This window comes from Mytilus galloprovincialis, chromosome 13 (assembly GCF_965363235.1).
Source record: "Mytilus galloprovincialis chromosome 13, xbMytGall1.hap1.1, whole genome shotgun sequence".
In the NCBI taxonomy this organism is placed as follows: Eukaryota; Metazoa; Mollusca; class Bivalvia; order Mytilida; family Mytilidae; genus Mytilus; species Mytilus galloprovincialis.
Genome location: NC_134850.1, coordinates 448,771 through 469,249, shown reverse-complemented (window position 1 = coordinate 469,249; position 20,479 = coordinate 448,771). Strand labels below are relative to the sequence as shown.

The 20,479-nt window shown below is 35.5% G+C and overlaps 1 protein-coding gene and 1 long non-coding RNA gene across 3 annotated transcripts in view; both read right to left on the bottom strand.

Annotated features, from left to right (window-relative positions):
* Positions 1-13,961, bottom strand: part of LOC143057753 (E3 ubiquitin-protein ligase MIB2-like) — a 33,636-nt gene extending 19,675 nt beyond the window's left edge. For both annotated transcript variants that reach the window (XM_076231134.1, XM_076231135.1), the window contains exons 1-4: positions 13,845-13,961; positions 11,181-11,398; positions 10,115-10,286; positions 9,316-9,422 (exon numbers count right to left, since the gene is read on the bottom strand). In XM_076231134.1, the coding sequence (XP_076087249.1) occupies positions 9,316-9,422; positions 10,115-10,286; positions 11,181-11,382 (481 nt within the window). In that variant the 5' untranslated portion in view covers positions 11,383-11,398; positions 13,845-13,961. The remainder of the gene's footprint in view (positions 1-9,315; positions 9,423-10,114; positions 10,287-11,180; positions 11,399-13,844) is intronic.
* Positions 13,962-16,678: 2,717 nt separating this feature from the next.
* Positions 16,679-20,456, bottom strand: LOC143057178 (uncharacterized). The gene is made up of 3 exons (XR_012972657.1): positions 20,333-20,456; positions 19,084-19,239; positions 16,679-17,070 (listed from the first exon to the last, which is right to left on the bottom strand). It is a non-coding gene; the product is annotated as an uncharacterized LOC143057178 (long non-coding RNA).
* Between the last annotated feature and the right edge of the window lie 23 nt (positions 20,457-20,479).

Genomic DNA, 20,479 nt, shown 5'->3' with positions numbered 1-20,479 from the left:
ATACATGTAATGAACTAACATTATTTTAAAAATAATTTGATACGAGACAAACAAAATATCGCAATTGTCTTTGCAGTAGCTAGTGTAACGTGTACACAGGGTAAGCGTGTCTATTTCTATTTAGAATGTGTTCGTTACCAGTTTGATACTGGATCCAAAATTGTTCTATTTACAAAATATATATAACAAACAATCTTTATTTATAAATTAACATCAATGAACCAAAATATGTACAACTGCTCTTTGCAATCTTTAATAAACTAGCTATAAACAATTCTTCTTTAATATATATATATATATACACAACTGGTACAAATTTGTACGTCAGGAACAAACTTGTCCTTCTGGTACAATAATGTACCCTACAAGTTTACACACTTCGTCTTTGTTCCTCTGGTACAATTATGTACTTTACAAGGTGGTCACACAGACTCACACTTGTCCTTTACGGTACAATACGGTTCAGCTTGTAAACGTACAAGTCCGTATTTATAACAGGCACCGACCTGTTCTTTATTACACTTAGTAATAATATATAATAAATCTAATATAAACGAGACTGCGATCTCGAATACCAACGTACCGTACCTTGGTCTTATGTCTACGAAGACTTATGACAATCGACCCTGAGCTAGGAATCTCTCCTGCTTATATACCCCAATGGTAGCTGTACCATTATTGAAGGAGGGGTATTCTACCAAAGTGTCTCGATACTCGTATCTGAGTTTCATAAGGAACACCCCTTTACATTGAACCTGACCCAAAGTTAACCCGCGAAACATCTTACTCTTTTCTATGTTTATTAAAGTATTATACAAATATATACAATAAGGCTTCTGTTGAACTGTAACCAATATAAACAATTTAAACATAGATACAAAATCATCACATAACCCACGCCTCAAAAACACATGCGTCCCGCATGTCTAAAAACTATCTTTAACATGTTTCAAACGGATAAAACATAGACATACTATATACACATACTTCAAATAAATGTACAAAATCTATTTAACAACATAATCTGCCATCCAAGCTGGTTTTCGCCTTGGACGGCGCCCTTCATCACTAATTTCTTGCGTTTCTTCCTCAGGCAACGTTGACTCATGAACAGCAATGTCTTGTGAATAAGAGTCGTTTTCAGCTGTATCATTTTCAGTGTCTAATGGAACAAAAGTGTTATTATCTGATTCTGTCCTTAATGTCTGTTTGTTCTTTTTCTTAAGTCTGTCGACATGTATGACTTGTGGTTTCCCTCTGTATCCACAGTCAACTTTATATGTAAGGTCACCATATCTGTCGAGAATTTTAAAAGGACCTTTCCAGAAACTAGTCAATTTTGAAGACATCCCAGGTTTCTTTACTGGGAAATAGACGTATACCTCGTCATCTTTTCTGAAATCTTGGTATGACAATTTGAGGTCGTGATAGTGTTTCTGTCTTCGCATTTGCCCTTTAATTTTACCTCTGACAAAACTGTGGGAGTGTTCTAACTTCTCTTTAAGCTCCCAAGCCCATTTATGTGCAAGTATATCTTTAATAATCTCTTTTTGTAACATTTTGTCAAGGTTGTCATTTACTACCTTGTTCAAATGATAAGGTGTACGACGAGGTGGTTCTTTAAATGGCCTTGCGTTTCCCGTATTGATTTCGTGTTTTATGAGATTGGTCCTTCCCAAATCAACATCAGAAGAAGCAAACAAGTTCTGATTTTCTATCAACAAAGATTTAACTTTTTGTTTGTCTTTCGAAGTCAATTCATCTGATGTCCTGTCTAACAGATCTTGTAAATCTGGTCTAAGTCCGTTATGTTTCTGTCCATTTGAACTAATATTACCATCTAGTACTTGGTCAACACCAGACATTTGGGCTATAGTTGTACCGGAATAGATTGTCTTAGGATCTAGTTCTGTGTTCATTAATCTAACAGGGACTTTTTCGCCTGACCTTACCAACGTTCTAGCAGTTAAAATGTAGTCTTTCCCTGCATGTTCATTTGCTTCTAACAAAGCATTGTCAGCAGGTAATTTCTGACCTTCTGCTAAGCAAACCGTGCCATTAATGACAATTTCTGACCTTGGCGGTATAACAACCGCTTCTGAAGCAACCACTCGGTAACAGCCTATTGATCCCTGAAAACACAAATCTACCTTAAAATCCCCAATACAAAAGTGCCCATTCTTAACATCAATTAAACAATTATGTCGTTTCATGAAGTCCAAACCAAGTATACCGTCAACTTGCAGATCAGTCACAACAGCTTCAGATTGCAACATATTTGGACCGAAATGCAAATTGAACCTGCCTTTTCCACGAAGCTCTAGCTTATTGCCACACACTGACCTAACAGTTGTCTTAACTTCACTTAGATATGATTTATCTAATGGAGTCAACATATCGTATAACTTAGAAGATACCAATGTCAAAGTTGCTCCTGTATCAACCACAAACTTGGCTTCAATGTCTCCTACATTTAGTTTGACATACATACCAGCATCTTCAGATGCTGTTGTAACCGCACCTTCCTTTGTCTTACGGTTATGTTGTTTCCCAGTTTTTATTAATGTTTTGACCGACCCATCCCCCTTATTTCCATTATAATTGTTCTTATTTCTTCGGGGTAGGCGACAGTTTCTTGCCAAATGACCAAATTTGCCACAATTGTAACAACCCTTATTTGTCCTCTTACTTTGGGTATATCTTGTTTTATTATTTGTACCACTAGTTTTTAATTTTGCCATTTCAATCGTAAGAGTACTTAGACTTTTCTCCATTGTTTGCATCCATGATGCAATGTCTTTTGTTGGCGAGTCACTTTTTGTAATCTTTTCTTCCCTATCGAACTCGTCATCATTCATAGTCTGCCGTAAATAACCTCGTCCCTCTCTGACTTTATTTTCGGCTTTATTGTACGCCTCTAGTTCAACAGCAAGTCTTACGGCATCATTTAAACCTTTCGGTCGCGATTGTTTTATTCTGAGTCGCATTTCCGAATCAACGAGCGCGTCAATAAACTGCTCTTTTCCGAGAGTTTCACGTACGTCCAATGGGGCAGTAGGATATGCCAAGTTGGACAATCTTCGAATTGACTGACCCAATTCGGGAAGTGATTCGCTGGCTCTCTGACGTCTCTCTTTAAACTGAACTCTGTACAACTCAGTTTGACTAGATGGCGCGAATTGCTCTTTAAGTGCGCTGACTAAATCGGAATAGTTTTGTCTTTTCTCACTTGGTAAATCTCCAAGTACAGCTTGTGCTTGTCCCATTAACGATACCGCTAAGTATAACCCTTTTCTATTTTCCGACCAATTATTTACAAGTGCACACATTTCAAAATGGGACAAATAGTCCGTCCATGATGTGCTACCATCATATTGACATGGTTTGATTTTTACACCAGAATTATCTGTGTTACCAGTATGTCGGTACTTTGATTTGTCAGTTTTGTCTTTCTCCCTAATGTCACTATTGTCTATGGGTAAAGGCAAAGTATCCCCTTCCCTCAAATCAATTTGGGAAAATTTTACAGTTTTGTACGTATTCGGGTTGTTGAATGTTGGTAAATCAACCTTTTCATTATCTTCCTTTCTTGACAATGATGACCCTCTTGGTCCCAAACCCGAATCATTTCTTCTTATAAAAGTATCTTTTGGACGAACACCCTGATCTTTTGGTGTTGACGAAACAAAACTGTTTCTATAAGTTGTTCCTTCTTCCATATCATAAATTTGTTTTGTGTACTCGTCGATTGTATCATCAAAAGACATGTTTGTACTTTAATTTGCGATTTAACCATGCATACAATATAATAATGTCAACACAATGTCATAAATGTACAACGTAATAAATGTCAATCAAAATATTGCCTGTACCACTATCGATCGTTAATCCCTAATGTAAATAATAATCGTAATTTAACCGTGGGAAATTTAAAACGTTAACAGGACAATTTTGATCTGTGCAAAAGTGAACAGTAAATTATCACAAGACAGTTTGGATATAAGTTTATTAGATGATCAAATTTGGATATATAATCTTTCACTATGGATTTAAAAATGAACAATTCGGATCCCACCGCTAGCCACCAAATTATGTAACGTGTACACAGGGTAAGCGTGTCTATTTCTATTTAGAATGTGTTCGTTACCAGTTTGATACTGGATCCAAAATTGTTCTATTTACAAAATATATATAACAAACAATCTTTATTTATAAATTAACATCAATGAACCAAAATATGTACAACTGCTCTTTGCAATCTTTAATAAACTAGCTATAAACAATTCTTCTTTAATATATATATATATATACACAACTGGTACAAATTTGTACGTCAGGAACAAACTTGTCCTTCTGGTACAATAATGTACCCTACAAGTTTACACACTTCGTCTTTGTTCCTCTGGTACAATTATGTACTTTACAAGGTGGTCACACAGACTCACACTTGTCCTTTACGGTACAATACGGTTCAGCTTGTAAACGTACAAGTCCGTATTTATAACAGGCACCGACCTGTTCTTTATTACACTTAGTAATAATATATAATAAATCTAATATAAACGAGACTGCGATCTCGAATACCAACGTACCGTACCTTGGTCTTATGTCTACGAAGACTTATGACAATCGACCCTGAGCTAGGAATCTCTCCTGCTTATATACCCCAATGGTAGCTGTACCATTATTGAAGGAGGGGTATTCTACCAAAGTGTCTCGATACTCGTATCTGAGTTTCCTAAGGAACACCCCTTTACATTGAACCTGACCCAAAGTTAACCCGCGAAACATCTTACTCTTTTCTATGTTTATTAAAGTATTATACAAATATATACAATAAGGCTTCTGTTGAACTGTAACCAATATAAACAATTTAAACATAGATACAAAATCATCACACTAGATTGGGACAATTGCTGAAAAAAGTCAGCAATACATTGTGTTAGGAAATAGGCAATCAACCATGAAGCATGTAAGCATGTTTATTCTAAGACATACTTTCTCTCTTTTATTTTGTTCAAAAGAGAATGAGAAAATACAGCGGACGGGTGTTTTTGAGCTATTTATTCTTTTTTAAATTTCACTTGCCGTTCGGTATAATTTTTAAATCTTTTATTTTTCCTGAATAAGACAAACTCTTTTTGTAAACGTTTTTGGTTTCAATAGAGGAAAAAAAATCACAATTATTCGAGAAAGAAAAAAAAAAAAAAGTTATCAACGAAATTCTTTATGTCGGAAATATTTTTTAAACTGTTCTCCAAACTCAGTTGAAATGTAAGAATAGGTATACTCAAATAGTTAAAACTTTGGTATCTATGTTTTCCACAGCAACAAACAAACAAGAACAAGCGAGTTAGCTGTTTTTCTTTTACGCAATTATTATAATAGAGATCTTGGGAATCATAAAGTATGGACGAGTTTTTTTTTCGCGGTGTCGATAATTATCCCCTATGAACATGTGGGGATGGTATGCTCGAAACATGAGCTTGAACCCCTGTTCCTAGACTGTTTTCATGGAGTTTTATTATAAAGTGCACTGACGACGGAGGAGTCGATCCAGCCATTTTCAAAAGGGGATTCCAACCCAAGATAAAAAGGGGGGGTGCAATTATATGTCCCTATTCAAAAGCCCTGATCGGAGACCCCGGAAACAGTCCATTATCTCTCACTTCGACGTTGTTCATTTCAACACAAAGTTTATACGCAAAGCTATTCAATTGATTGTTAGGGACAAAAAATGCACAAATGTAGCAGGCGAGGAGAAATTGTTAAAATCACAATACATTTAAGTCGGCAAGGCAACAGTTTCGGATACAAAGTTTTAATCGTGCATAACAAAAACGACACCAACATTACTATTTCAAATGAAATAGTTTGTAGAGTATCCTCTGAACAATACTTTTGCTGGTTTTCGTATACTAACCATTGCATTAAAAGTACCCTGTTTAGCAGGGAAAGCCTTTTGCTCCTGCTGGTAATATAATATATCATATGTTTATCTACACCTTCCGTCCTGATAAATCCTTGTCTTCAAATATTCGGTTTTGTGTGGTCCTGACGGTAAAATCAAAAAAGTGCTCCGAACACAAGAAATTTTAACGTGTTGCTTACATTTTTTTTAATAGAAAACAGCATTTGCTATTTTGTATCTGTATTGTTGGTTTGTTTTTGTATTTTGAGAGGAGCCATTGTTTTTGTCACCTGTAATCGTAAGTCTAAAGTGTAATCCTAGGTATAAACCTAGTTTCCGCAAATGTCTATTGTGGTCTCAGTGTATTGTTAGCCGAACGTGTTTAATTTGGGATATTCTAAAGAGTTCATCTGACATATAGGCAATATATATATGTAGGACTCGGAACCGCGATGGTACTCCGAACCGCGATGGTCACGCTGAAGTACGATGGTCCACGCTGAAGTGCGTTTGGTTAACACGCTGAAGTGAGATGTTGACATTGTGACGCCTACTTATTTATCTGATATCCTAACAGTACACTCATGCTTGACTCATATATATAGTGAGACGTGACGCCTTTTCTGTAAAAAAAAAAAAAAAAAAAAAAGCTTAACGATTAGCTGTTTCTCTGCTGAGAATCACAAAGTACACCAAGTTTGGACCATTACGGTTTATTTTGACCTAACAAATTGAGGAGATGATAACTGTATACGTGCATTTTTTCTTACAAAGCAGGTTTCATCTCAAGAATTAAACAAAAATATAGCTACTTGATACCAGGAAAACATTTCTAACAATTAATCTTAGTTCATTATTAAGTTTTAACACAAAATTATGTGATGTATACTTGAAAAAAAGAGTAAATTAATAGTAAGATCAATCCATTTTATTGTCTTGCAAAACGTTTTCGGCATGAATTATACATGCTTCTGCAAACACTGTAAGCACATCGGCAGACAAAGATCATCTTTTGGTCGCCTTCAGAAATGGTTTGTTTTCCTACTTAGTTTGACATATTTTTGTAACCCCCACCTCTAATGCTCAAAACTGTTCGGGATTTGAATCTTTTATTTCATTCTGTTTCCTTTCCTTTGTACGTATGAAACCTTAAGCCTCATCTACAAAATCTTATTCTCCTGCCCATGTAGATATCAGATGTGGCATGAATGACAATGAGACAACTCTCCATCCAAGTCACAATTTGTAAAAGTAAACCATTGTAGGTCAAAATAAAGTCTTCAACACGGAGCAATTTATTTGATAAAGATGTATTTCAAAACGTCACATTGTCCAAACGTAATTACAAAACCATCGCACTTCAGCGAAAGGACCATCGCACTTCGGCGTAGACTATCGCACTTCAGCGTGACCATCGCACTTCAGCGTCCCCATCGCACCTCCGAGTCCTACATATATAATAATTCAAAAAGGTGTTAATATACAAGAACGGGGCCATTCATCTGATAACCTTCTGTGCCATTCGGTCACCGATGCAGAATTGTCTCACTGGCAATCACATCACATCTTCTCATTTCTACATCACAAACTTAAAAGTGTAGATATTACATTGGCGGATTCAGGGGGGAAGGGGGGTTCCGGGGTTTGGAACCCCCCCTTTTTGGACGATCAATGCATCTGAATGGGAGCATATAGTTGGACCCCCCCCCCCCGTTTTACTCAGGGTTGGGAACCCCCCTTTCTAAAATGGCTGGATCCGCCCCTGTAATACTTACCATCTTGTGTTCCGTAGGACCAATCTTTACTCCGTAAAACCACAGCTCCTATCCGCCCCTGTTATACTTACCATCCTGTGTTCCGTAGGACCAATCTTTACCCCGTAATACCACAGCTCCTATCCGCCCTTGTAATACTAACCATCCTGTGTTCCGTAGGACCCATATTTACCCCGTATTACCACAGCTCCTATTCGCCCCTGTAATACTTACCATCCTGTGTTCCGTAGGATCAATCTTTACCCGTAATACCACAGCTCCTATCCGCCCCTGTAATACTTACCATCTTGTGTTCCGTAGGGCCAATCTTTACCCCGTAATACCACAGCTCCTATCTGCCCCTGTAATACTTACCATCTTGTGTTCCGTAGGACCAATCTTTACCCCGTAATACCACAGCTCCTATCCGCCCCTGTAATACTTACCATCTTGTGTTCCGTAGGACCAATCTTTACCCCGTAATACCACAGCTCCTATCCGCCCCTGTTATACTTACCATCTTGTGTTCCGTAGGACCAATCTTTACCCAGTAATACCACAGCTCCTATCCGCCCTTGTAATACTTACCATCCTGTGTTCCGTATGACCAATTTTTACCCCGTAATACCACAGCTCCTATTCGCCCCTATAATACTTACCATCCTGTGTTCCGTAGGACCAATCTTTACCCCGTAATACCACAGTTCCTATCCGCCCCTGTAATACTTACCATCATGTGTTCCGTAGGACCAATCTTTACCCCGTAATACCACAGCTCCTATTCGCCCCTGTAATACTTACCATCCTGTGTTCCGTAGGACCAATCTTTACCCCGTAATACCACAGCTCCTATCCGCCCCTGTAATACTTACCATCTTGTATTCCGTAGGACCAATTTTTACCCCGTAATACCACAGCTCCTATCCGCCCTTGTTATACTTACCATCTTGTGTTCCGTAGGACCAATCTTTACCCAGTAAAACCACAGCTCCTATCCGCCCCTGTAATACTTACCATCTTGTGCTCCGTAGGACCAATCTTTACCCCGTAATACCACAGCTCCTATCCGCCCCTGTAATACTTACCATCCTGTGTTCCGTAGGACCAATCTTTACCCTGTAATACCACAGCTCCTATCCGCCCCTGTAATACTTACCATCCTGTGTTCCGTAGGACCAATCTTTACCCTGTAATACCACAGCTCCTATCCGCCCTTGTAATACTTACCATCTTGTGTTCCGTAGGACCAATCTTTACCCCGTAATACCACAGCTCCTATTCGCCCCTGTAATACTTACCATCTTGTGTTCCGTAGGACCAATCTTTACCCCGTAATACCACAGCTCCTATTCGCCCCTGTAATACTTACCATCATGTGTTCCGTAGGACCAATATTTACCCCGTAATACCACAGCTCCTATTCGCCCCTGTAATACTTACCATCTTGTGTTCCGTAGGACCAGTCTTTACCCCGTAATACCACAGCTATCCGCCCCTGTAATACTTACCATCCTGTGTTCCGTAGGACCAATCTTTACCCCGTAATACCACAGCTCCGTATCCGCCCCTGTAATACTTACCATATTGTGTTCCGTAGGACCAACTTTACCCCGTAATACCACAGCTCCTATCCGCCCCTGTAATACTTACCATCTTGTGTTCCGTAGGACCAATCTTTACCCCGTAATACCACAGCTCCTGGAAATATCCCCAAGGCTCTCATTCTCTGTGACGTTGCTCTCTTAGGAAGCTTTATTCTAAATGTCAAAATAAATTAATAGAATCTGTTGAAAGCGTTAGATATACTCATGTGGTTTTTTTCTAGAGTGTTGTGTTGATACCTCGTTGTTGACGAAAAGTCACATGACCCTCCGAAAGGATTTTCAATTGAAACAGAAAAACTGTTATTTGTTTATAATGTTATTTTTGTTTAGATAATGCATTGCATAGTATTTTCTCGCTTATATAAAAGGATACGAAGGTGTGGTATGAACATGATGAATGACAATGAGACAAGTTGAACCCTCCATCCAAGTCACAATGTATTAAGATATTATATAAAACAGTAATTATAGCTCAAAGAACAGACTTCATAAAAGCATAAATCAAATATGTTGGATAGAAATAATCTATATTAATACAGATGTCTCAAATCATGTCTTGTGTATAATATAAAAAAAACTATCAAAAACTCTTAGATAAAATGCTTTAAAATAATTTCCACGTTACAAAAAGGTTGGAAAATCGATCATTCTTCTATCGTTCATTCTCTTGTTTATCAACTCTGTTTAGACAATGGCTAATAATATATGTTATTAATCATATCATAAACTCTATAATAACTTTGTATTTGCTACACAACTAAATAGTATTATGTGTAATGATAGAAAACCCTATGTATCACTTTGCATTTGCTACGCAACTGAATATAATTATGTGAAATGCTTACGGTTTACTCGACTGCTTGTTAATTCTCAAAAACTGATGACTCAAATTGTGTTTGTCACCATAGTAACAAATAGTACACAAATCGTAGTCGTCACATACGGAACACTTCCAACGTGTTCCTATCACAGTCCTCTGTTTACATTCGTCACATTGTACACCTAAGTGCTTCACACCTGAAACGTTACATACATTGTCTTATAATTCAACCACCAATTACCAGGCTGAGCATAGCGTAAAAATTAAAACAAATATTTTGCGATCTATAATATATTTTGTGATGAAGAAAATTATTTGACAGCGTAATGGAGGGAAATGTACGTTTCTTTCAGGGCTTCAAGAATCTGGAGTTAAATTGTGGCAGGAATATTTCACAGTTTCTGAAATTTTCAATTATACGCCTTATTCGGTGCTCTCCTAGTCTCCAGAAGAAACACACCATTACATATATCACCTAACTAGCAGTATGCAGTGAAAAGACAGTAAAGTTTCACAATAATAGCCAACATCCTGCAAACTCCTTTACTAGTATCATACTTGAACATTGACCTATAATGGTTAAATTTACTTTTAGAAATTGTTATTTGGATGGAGAGTTGTCTCATTGGCACTCATACCACATCTTACTATATCTATTGACCGTCATTACATTTGTTAATGTACATCCTTACAAATGTATAACGCTTATTCGGCATATGGACGGACAAAAGGTGTCACAAAAACTTTAATTTTATAAAACATTTAATTCAATTTTGCACTTGCGATTGTGTGACTATTTTCAACCCCATTTGTTTAGTTCAAAACCATTTGAATCGCGTCGAATTTAAAAAAAAATCTTTTAGAGTTGTTATCAAAACCTAAAACCATTTCATACATTTTATCACATTTGTTTGCTCTTCAATAGTTCTGAGAAAATCCTTAAATGTAGTGCGTGTTCATGTACATGTCTATCCTGTACCAGACAAAAACAAAAGCGTATAGAATGAGGCTTTAATGCCAAGCATAGACTTAGTTGCTTGTTTTTGTCATTGGTGATTTATCCTATATTCCCTCTTCTTCGATACATCTACCTGCTGGTGCATTGTCAACGACTCTCAGATCACGTTTTCCTTCTTTTCCGATGTTACACTTCATTTCACGACCATTGTCCCATACTACGTCACATGTATTATCTTGACTGACAGCAATGATTGATCCCACGTGACCTTCTCCTCCATCTTTGTCGCCATAATTCCAGTCTGGACCACGGACAACTCTAATGCCGACCGACATGACTCACATAGACAACCTGTTGATTACAGAATTGTCGATTAAAAAATCTAATTGTAGAACCTTTTTATAGGTGTTTTAATGGGCTGTTTTCTGATATTTGGTAAGACCGTTTAACTTCTCTATCATATTACTTATAATGATGTTAGGGTGGCTGAGTGGTCTAAGTAGTTACTACTGTAATCACTACTCGGTCAAAACTGAAGTTGTGAGTTCGAACCCCGGTCGTGCATTTGCTCTCGACACCAAGCTTAATAATTGACTAGGATTGTCAGTTTTCCTATCGAAGGTAGATTGTTTTCTTCGGACACTCCAGCTTCCTCGACCAATAAAAACGAAATGGCCAAAACGCGGTGCGTTAAAACACAAAAAAAATCAAAAGTAAAATAATGGGATTAATCGGTTCGACAATTTTAACATGTTTAATTAAAGTAATAATTAATCTGTGTTCTCCAAGTATTGCACATGTTAAAAACCTTAGAAGACTAATATGTAAAATAAGTATTGACTTTCGTATTTGTTGGCGACTCAATATTTACGCACATGTTTTGCTAACTGGTGTTTTGTGAAGAAGAAAAAATTATAACAGAAACGTTATTCAATGAGCTTTAATTTACTCTAAGTTCTCTAGAATTTGAAGTACATATATGTAGGGTTATCAAAATTCGAACAGTTGCAAGAAATAGGGGAATGTTAATATGCAAGTTTTCATTTTTTTTTTTTCATAAATAAGCATTAATTAAATCAAAATGTGAATCAATGCTGAATATTACTGTTGTAGTTAGACAAGTTATAAACAGTAGTGCAAATATAAATTAATGTTATTTTAATGAACAAAATATTAGATCAAAGGAAACTAATTTGCCCCAAAAATTGATTTAAATCTGAAATAAGATATATAGTAACATTTTAACAGACGTTGTGAAGATTTACATTAACGGTGCCAACTTTACTGAACCAGAGGACCTTTTTGACGTTTAAATAATTCTGTTCATTGACCTCGAAGTCGAAATATTTTAAAAATATTTAGAAGTTTATCATTGACAATCTATCTTTTGATTTGAAATATTTAGAATTCTTATATTGTATCAATAATTTAGATAATAGCAGTAACATAAGACGTCTGTGACAGCCTATATATAATCAATAAGATCGTGGTAAGTTTATAGGAACGCCACATGTCCTTGATTAGTACATGTACCAAACATAAACATTTAAAAAACTTGAACAAAGCTTGCAAAATAAATATTTATTTCAGTTTTAGTTTGCTGGTTGGTGACAAAAAAAGGAATTACAAGATAAGTGACAGACGCGAAAGGCAAAGTCCGGTTAAAAACAAATGCCTTGTAAACTCAGCACCAATATACGACTTGTAATCTTACTATAAATTCATATATTTACACAATATAAGTCTATATTTATAAAAATTATAGGTTTTTTTCTTAGTGTTAACTTTTACTTTTGCCATTTCATTTCATTTACACGTAACATCATGTTATGTTACATGTACAATATCGATTACGCTCTTGTTGTTTAAAACTCTTATAAGATGTAATTTAATGATCGATGAAAACGTCATGGCTGGTTGAAAAATGTTTTACGGAATATAATCTAATAAATATTCAGTTTGTCACCTTTTAAATTAAATTCTAAAATTACACAACTCCTGCATATAGATTTCTACTTAAATTGCCACAATAATAAAAAAAATCTTAAGGATATTTTAGCGACTAAATCAAATAAACACAAGGACTGCATTACCTATTATAATAATGATGAAACAGAATAATTTAAATTTATATTTTACCCGACATTAACCCAGTCAAATAAGTTCACGTCATATAACAAACATTTACTGTGTTAACAGTTTTAGAAAATAAGAAACTTTAGGCTTTCCACCAATGCAATTTCTTCTACTTTGACGGTACCAAGCCTTGTTTGAAACAATTAAAACAACAATCGTACAAGATATATCCTAAAACAATTCAGAATAATTATAGCAATCAGGGTTAAAATCTGGTTTATTTGAGGTCTAAATCTGGGGTCTAAATAAAAAGCAAATCAAAAGCGAAACTGAAAAAGACATAATTGTTAAAGAAAATGTACAGATGGTTTGTGTTGCAGCAGGGGCGGATCCAGCCATTTAAAAAAGGGGGGTTCCCAACCCAGAGTAAAGGGGGGGTTCCAACTATATGCTCCCATTCAAATGCATTGATCGTCCAAAAAAAGGGGGGGTTCCAACCTCTGGAAACCCCCCCCCCCCCCTTGGATCCACCACTGGTTGCATTACTTCTGTTACTTCTTACACCATATATTTAATGTAAGTTTTGAGCCTTTACAGGTAACAATCCTTTGTTAAAAGGTACAGACATGTAGGATTTTTTTTTATGTAAAATTCGCTTATTGACGGCATCCAAATTTATAAAATTTAATATATCTAATATTTTTTTATTTTTTTTATTTACCTTTCTTTGAGAAGTTTGAATAAACTTTATCCAGCTTTATATAACATTTAAAAACGAAAGCAAAAATTGGAAAACCAAAATGATTGAGGAAGTTAATTGGCAAGTATCCAGTTTATCTATTTATTACCCTTGACCCGGAAATTATCGCTTTGTTATTTGTACGCCTTTAAATGGCAAGATAAATTGTTTATGTTGATACAATTATAGCGAATGTACGGGTTTGTTTACGATTTAAATTAGAGTGACGAGACGGACTTGTAACTTTTTTAATTGTCACACTTTTTGAATATTAACTATATTTTTTTTTGTAATTTAGTATGAAAATATCGAGTTAAATGTTAATGATAAAGCAACCTATTGACACAATCACCAAATGTTTGACATCACATCGTGCAAAACTTGTTAAAATTTTGATAAGTTGATATCGATGGCTGTATGCGCTATTTGTGCACATGAATTTCTGCTGTTCTCTTTTGGCACACTTCATCCTGTATCAACATTAACCTTATTGCATGTTCAGCGCTTTCAAACAGGTATAATTCAACTGCAAATACCGTCAGATCTGTCTTTTTGTTGTTGGGATGTACAAGTACCCGGCCACGTCCGCTCTGTGTTTAAATTAGATGTATTCCTATGTGTATCAATCTGATGAGTGAAGCCTATTTCAACTGATCTTTATAGTTTGCATTATGTTGTACAGTTACACCGCTGTTCCATGTTAGGAGGGAGTTGGACGCCCACTGACATGTTTAACCCCACCGCCTGTTCGATGTCAGGTGCCTGTAATTCAATGGTTTTCGTTGTTGCTGTATATCATATTTGCTTTTCGTTTATTAATTTGTAAATTAAGCCGTTAAAAATAAACCTTTCTCGTTTGATTTGTCATTTCGGGACCTTGTATAACCAACTATACGGTATGAGCCTGAGGTATGAGCTTCTCTCATTGTTGAAGCCCTACGGTTGTCTATAATTGCTTATATCAACATTAATTGAACTTTGGAGTGTATTGTCTAATTGAAAATTATACCACCGTATTTTTGTTTAATATTTGCCACTGAACGTTAAGCAATGAATTGTTCTAAGTGTTTGAAACCCAGTCAGCGGCAATCACTAGTCATCTTGGCGCTGTCAGTTTATTTTCTACTAATGCTATTGAATGTTTTTCACCTCTCTTGAAAGCTGGAATTTTTTGTTTTCTTTTATTATTTTACTGTAAATATGAAGAAAATGTACATGAAAAATAACACAGCGACTGTAACAATTTCATTAGCCAGAAGTGCTTTTCTTCTATCTCATTGTGTACGCTCAAACCACGTCAATTGAAATACAGGGGTGTTTGAATACGTAGACACTTTATTAGTTTTACTGTTACTGTCAAGCAGACGGGCGTATGTAAGGTTTTGTTGATTGGGAATAGCGCTATTATATGTGTTGATTTCAAACCTGACGAAATATATAAAAGGAATTAAGCAGTTTAACCGATTTTGTAGATGATACCACAAAAGCACCACTACCGCCACCACCCCTACCCAAAGTGATTAAGGGAATCAGTGGAATAGAAATGGGTGTTCTCCGTCTGACCAACCCTGCCAACGTTGTGCGTCCGTTTATCTGTTGCGAATGTGCAAGCAGCCGCGGCCAATCAGAACTGGGACGTTTACTCCGATGTTAAGAGATTGACAGGTTGTCTGTGCATTAATGGATATTGCAATAACTCTATGAGCAGTCAGCATTGGTCTGTTGCAATTTTATTTTTTTGCCGATTAAATAAATTAGAAATTGTATGCGAATGAACGGCAAGATCAAAAGTAGTATGCCCTATACTTTATAAGAAAGAAACAGGAACAGTTACTGATTTCCTTTCTAAAGCGCCTGAGTTTTATTACGAACGAATGGACAGACAGATAAAAATATGTATACCACTCTACCTCAGAATCATGGAACAGAAACAATTACTGCTTACCTTTCTAAAGCGCCTGAGTTTTATTACGAACGGACGGACAGACAGACAGATAAAAATATGTATACCACTCTACCTCAGAACCATGGAACAGAAACAATTGCTGCTTCCTTTTTATACAACACCTGATTATTTTTACATACGGGCGTACATGCATGTTTCTAGTTTCTCGTTTTTGTATAGATTATGCCTTTGGTTTCCCCGTTTGAATGGTTTTACGCTAGTTATGTTTGGGGGCCCTTTATAGCTTGCTATATATGTAAATTAGTGTGACCTCTACTTTAGAAACCCTGGAATAGAATCAGCTTCTGCCGATCTTTGTAGAGCACATGAGGGGTGTACGGAACGACGGACAGACAGTTGAAAATGAGTATGCCCTCTTATTTAGAGAAGGGGAACAGAAACAGTTACTACCTACCGTTCTACCTCACCTAATTTATTTTGTGGACGGACGGACGGACAACTAAAAACAAGTATGCCCTATACTTTAGATCCGTAAAATAGAAACAATTACTGCCTACCCTTCTAGAGCACTTGAGTTATGTAACAGACAGACGGACAGCTAAAACGTTAGTTTTGATGGACCACTGCAGTATTACACATCAATGTGCATAGATATGACAATCGAACTGAATAATTGAGGGTCTGGATGGAGTTTACATAATACAGAATAATGTGCAGAATTAAGGGTCAAAACCAGTAAAGAATAGAGAGAAATAGGCGGAATTCATTAAGAATAGAGAAAAATGGCATTAAAAATGTAAGATTACTCTTATTAAAGAACCCCATATCCAAAGCCTCATGATAGACAAGTATCGCTTTTTGTTCAACTTTGAATATTTTAACACGAATAAACCAACAAGATATAATTTTATTTGCTGAACTTTATTTTTTATTAATTATATTGTTGAAATAGGCTAACTTCCAGTTGTCTTATCTTTCTTTTAGTCTTTATCTGAATGTTTCTCCTTTCATGGTTCACCAGTTACATCACTGCTTGAGCCATATCAATCTGCTCGTAGGGTGTCGGCACTGTTACTTTGATCTGTTTAGTTATATTAAAACCAAGCAGCAACAGTTCGGGTGACGTAATGATGGCGTTGGCACACGTTTCACTACCTGGTATCATCACAACTTGTTTTGTGAGTCGAGATGTAGAAAAGGGACCCAGTCCTGTGATTGTTACAGGAGTACTATGATCTATTCCGGAAACCACTACAGTAATTGGGTTTCCTGTAGTCTCAGATTCTTTATTCAAAATGCCGTCTGAAAAAAGGAAATAATACTTCAATTATTTAAGATCATTTTACTTCTATTTTTAATCATTTATTTCTTGGGATATTGGCAGTGAAGATATATATATCTGTGGTCCCAAAATACTCTAGCAATATTTATATAACTGTTCAAACGAATGAATATCAAAGGATACATGCCTTGATTTAAAAATAAATCTGAAAACAAGAAGAAGAATTTTAAGGATACGACTAAATACCCTTCTGGAGCAAGCTTTGATGTGTCCAATTTATAAAGGAGCATATTTCTAGAACGGTAAATGACTCACAAATGATATCTCTGTCTTCTTGTGATGGTTTTTGTCATTGGGTATGAATTTTTTTTAAATTTTGATGAGGCAAATCCAAGTGCAGATACAAACATTGGCCAGGTGGACGGAAAAACAGACGGACACATGGTCAAGAGTAACCCTTAACGCCCGGGCGGGGTCATAGAAAAGCACCCAAAAGACGATCATTTTTAATTTACCTTAACAACAGTTTAGAATTGAGGATGCATATGAAGTATATTAGCCAAATGATCAATAAACGGGATATACTGTTTTCTTCTGAAATTGCCCGTACCAAGTCAGTTACATGGCAGTGGTTTTAACTTGTTTAGATAATTGACAGCCTTTTATTGTCAGTTTGTATGAACTTTTTTTTGTTATACTTTTTTTACTATCATCTTTCATTTGAAAATTAATACATGTATCTATACCAGAAAAATAATGAACTGATATTTTTTTTATTTATTTAGGACAACCATTGCCGTATAAGAATTCTTTTTAATTTTTCACACGTAAGAAGGCAAATAAAATGGCCGTATTGAAGAGGGTGTGAAATAAATGCTTATAAAATGTCTACAAAAGACCAAAATGACACCGGCATGAACAACTATAGGTCACCGTACAGCCTTCACAATGACCAAAACCAATATCGCTTAGTCAGCTTTAAAAAGCCTCGAAATGACAAATGTAAATGAAGAAAAACAACGACCATGTTCTTTATCAGGACAATCTTTGCCTTATCATGCTTATATGAAATCTCAAGAAATTTTCAAACAATATTTCTGTATTTTATTTCATACAAGCTTAATCAAATATAGACAGAGATGTTATGATCAGTAAAGGCAAACAAGCAAATTATCAATTTCATTTATTGATTGGTCAACCAAAATCAAAAACCAAGATTTTAAATCTTTGTATGGTATTAATAAGGTTTTGAATTTATTTGCCTAAACTTGAAATTGGATGTTAAAATCCGTTATCATTTTCTAAAATAAAAATTATACAATTTCTGTTCGATAAAACTATATGTCCTTTCCTACACGCAGGTACAGACTGATCAGCCATATTTGAAACTAGATTTCGGTGGGTTTTTTCATTGTCTCAACCTTCCTGAATAATTTTGTTTTAATTTCAACTTCATTTATTCAATCGCAACAAACAAATCCTATGTGGACAAGACGGGCGTTCACATAGAAGCCCTTTGCCATTCTGATTCGTTTTTGTTTGTTTGTTAGATTTTATGAAATACGTGCTTTGCTATTGATTGTTATTTCTATCTAAAGTATTTTATTAATTACTATACTATATAATAAAGTATTAATTTTCGCGAACCATTTAGGTCACAGAAAATCCAAAAATGGCATAAATAAGGAGAGTTGTACAAAATGTTGGAATACACAGAACCCCGATCCAATTTATCTTTAATAAAAGTATTCACCTTTTTCTGTTTTATATGTGCTAACAACATTTCATTTTTCTTCAATATCGATTAAAATATTATAAAACCTGCAGTTAAATAAGGTCGCATACCCCAAATAAACATTCCCCGATTGGTCGAACTACTGTTTTCTCGATGTAAAGCGACGCTAGCCTCGTTAAACTTGTAAATAATATAAAAATGTAGTACTTACTCCCGATTGGTCGAACTACTGTTGCATCGATGTAAAGCGACGCTAGCCTCGTTAAATTTGTAAATTATGTAAGAATGTAGTACTTACTTTGATCTACAACAAGAAGTCTTTGGGCTTCCCCGATTTGGTGTAGTTCAATGGCCAAATTAATTATACACGTTGAGAAGGTATGCTGTCCTTGGTAACTGTCCTCTCTAATACCCTGTACTGTTTCACTTCTTTTTATATGTTGCCAATTCCAAGCTAAAACAATTAGATTCGTGTTGCACAATTAGATTTGTGGGGTTCGTGTTGCGTATTCTTTACTTGTCTATGTTGTATCAAGTGTACTATTGTTTGTCTGTTTGTCTTTTTCATTTTTAGCCATGGCGTTGTCAGTTTATTTCGATTTATGAGTTTGACTGTCCCTGTGGTATATTTCGTCCCTCTTTTAGATCAATCTTAATATTCTATTGTAAGTAAGCAATTGACATACGGATTTTTTTTATTTTGTTTTTTTTTTTGGTACCAGGAATCAAATACTAGATCCAGTATAGAGTACTGCAAACAAACAAACTGGAAATCATCAAGATCCAACATCCAACAAACATACTAACCAACAACCAACAAATGTCCAGAAACAACTTGATACAAGAACTGGTGAAATCACCAACACAAACCTACTGATGTATTGTTTGTTGCTTATACGTGGGACATAATCTTATCAACTGAGACACACAAACGTCATTATATAAAGGAGATAGAACGTTAATTCTTATGAATGAAAAGTTAACAGGAATAGTACATCAACATCAACATTATTACAAACCCACAAATCATGATTCATCAATATCTTACAAATCCTTGCATACAAATAGTAGTATAAAATAATTCATTGTAAAGGTTGAATTGTACGCCAGATACACGTCTGATCTCCAAATTAAAAAAAAAATTAAAAAAGACGAATTATGTACGAAATCGAAGAGCATTGAGAACCAAAAGACGAATTATGTACGAAATCGAAGAACATTGAGAACCAAAAGACGAATTATGTACGAAATCGAAGAGCATTGAGAACCAACAGACGAATTATGTACGAAATCGAAGAGCATTGAGAACCAAAAGACGAATTATGTACGAAATTGAAGAGCATTGAGAACCCAAATTGAAAGAGAACTAATATATGAAATTAAAATATTTGAAAATTTAAGTATTTCACATTTAAATCAATTGTAAACTACTTATTTCAATAATAAAACATTAATTAGTCCGATAATAGAAGATGCGGTATGAGTGATAATTTTCCATCCAAGTCACAATTTGTAAAAAGTAAATAAAAAATATGTAAATTACTTACATGGATATAAATCTGTCCATCGTGGTATTCCCTTGCTTTCCTTTAACAGTACCAGTAGAGTTAAAGTGAGAATCATCTTTACACATTCCATGGTTAGCTCTTCCTATGTTCAACTGTCTCCCGTGGACAATGTTTAGTCTTCATCAT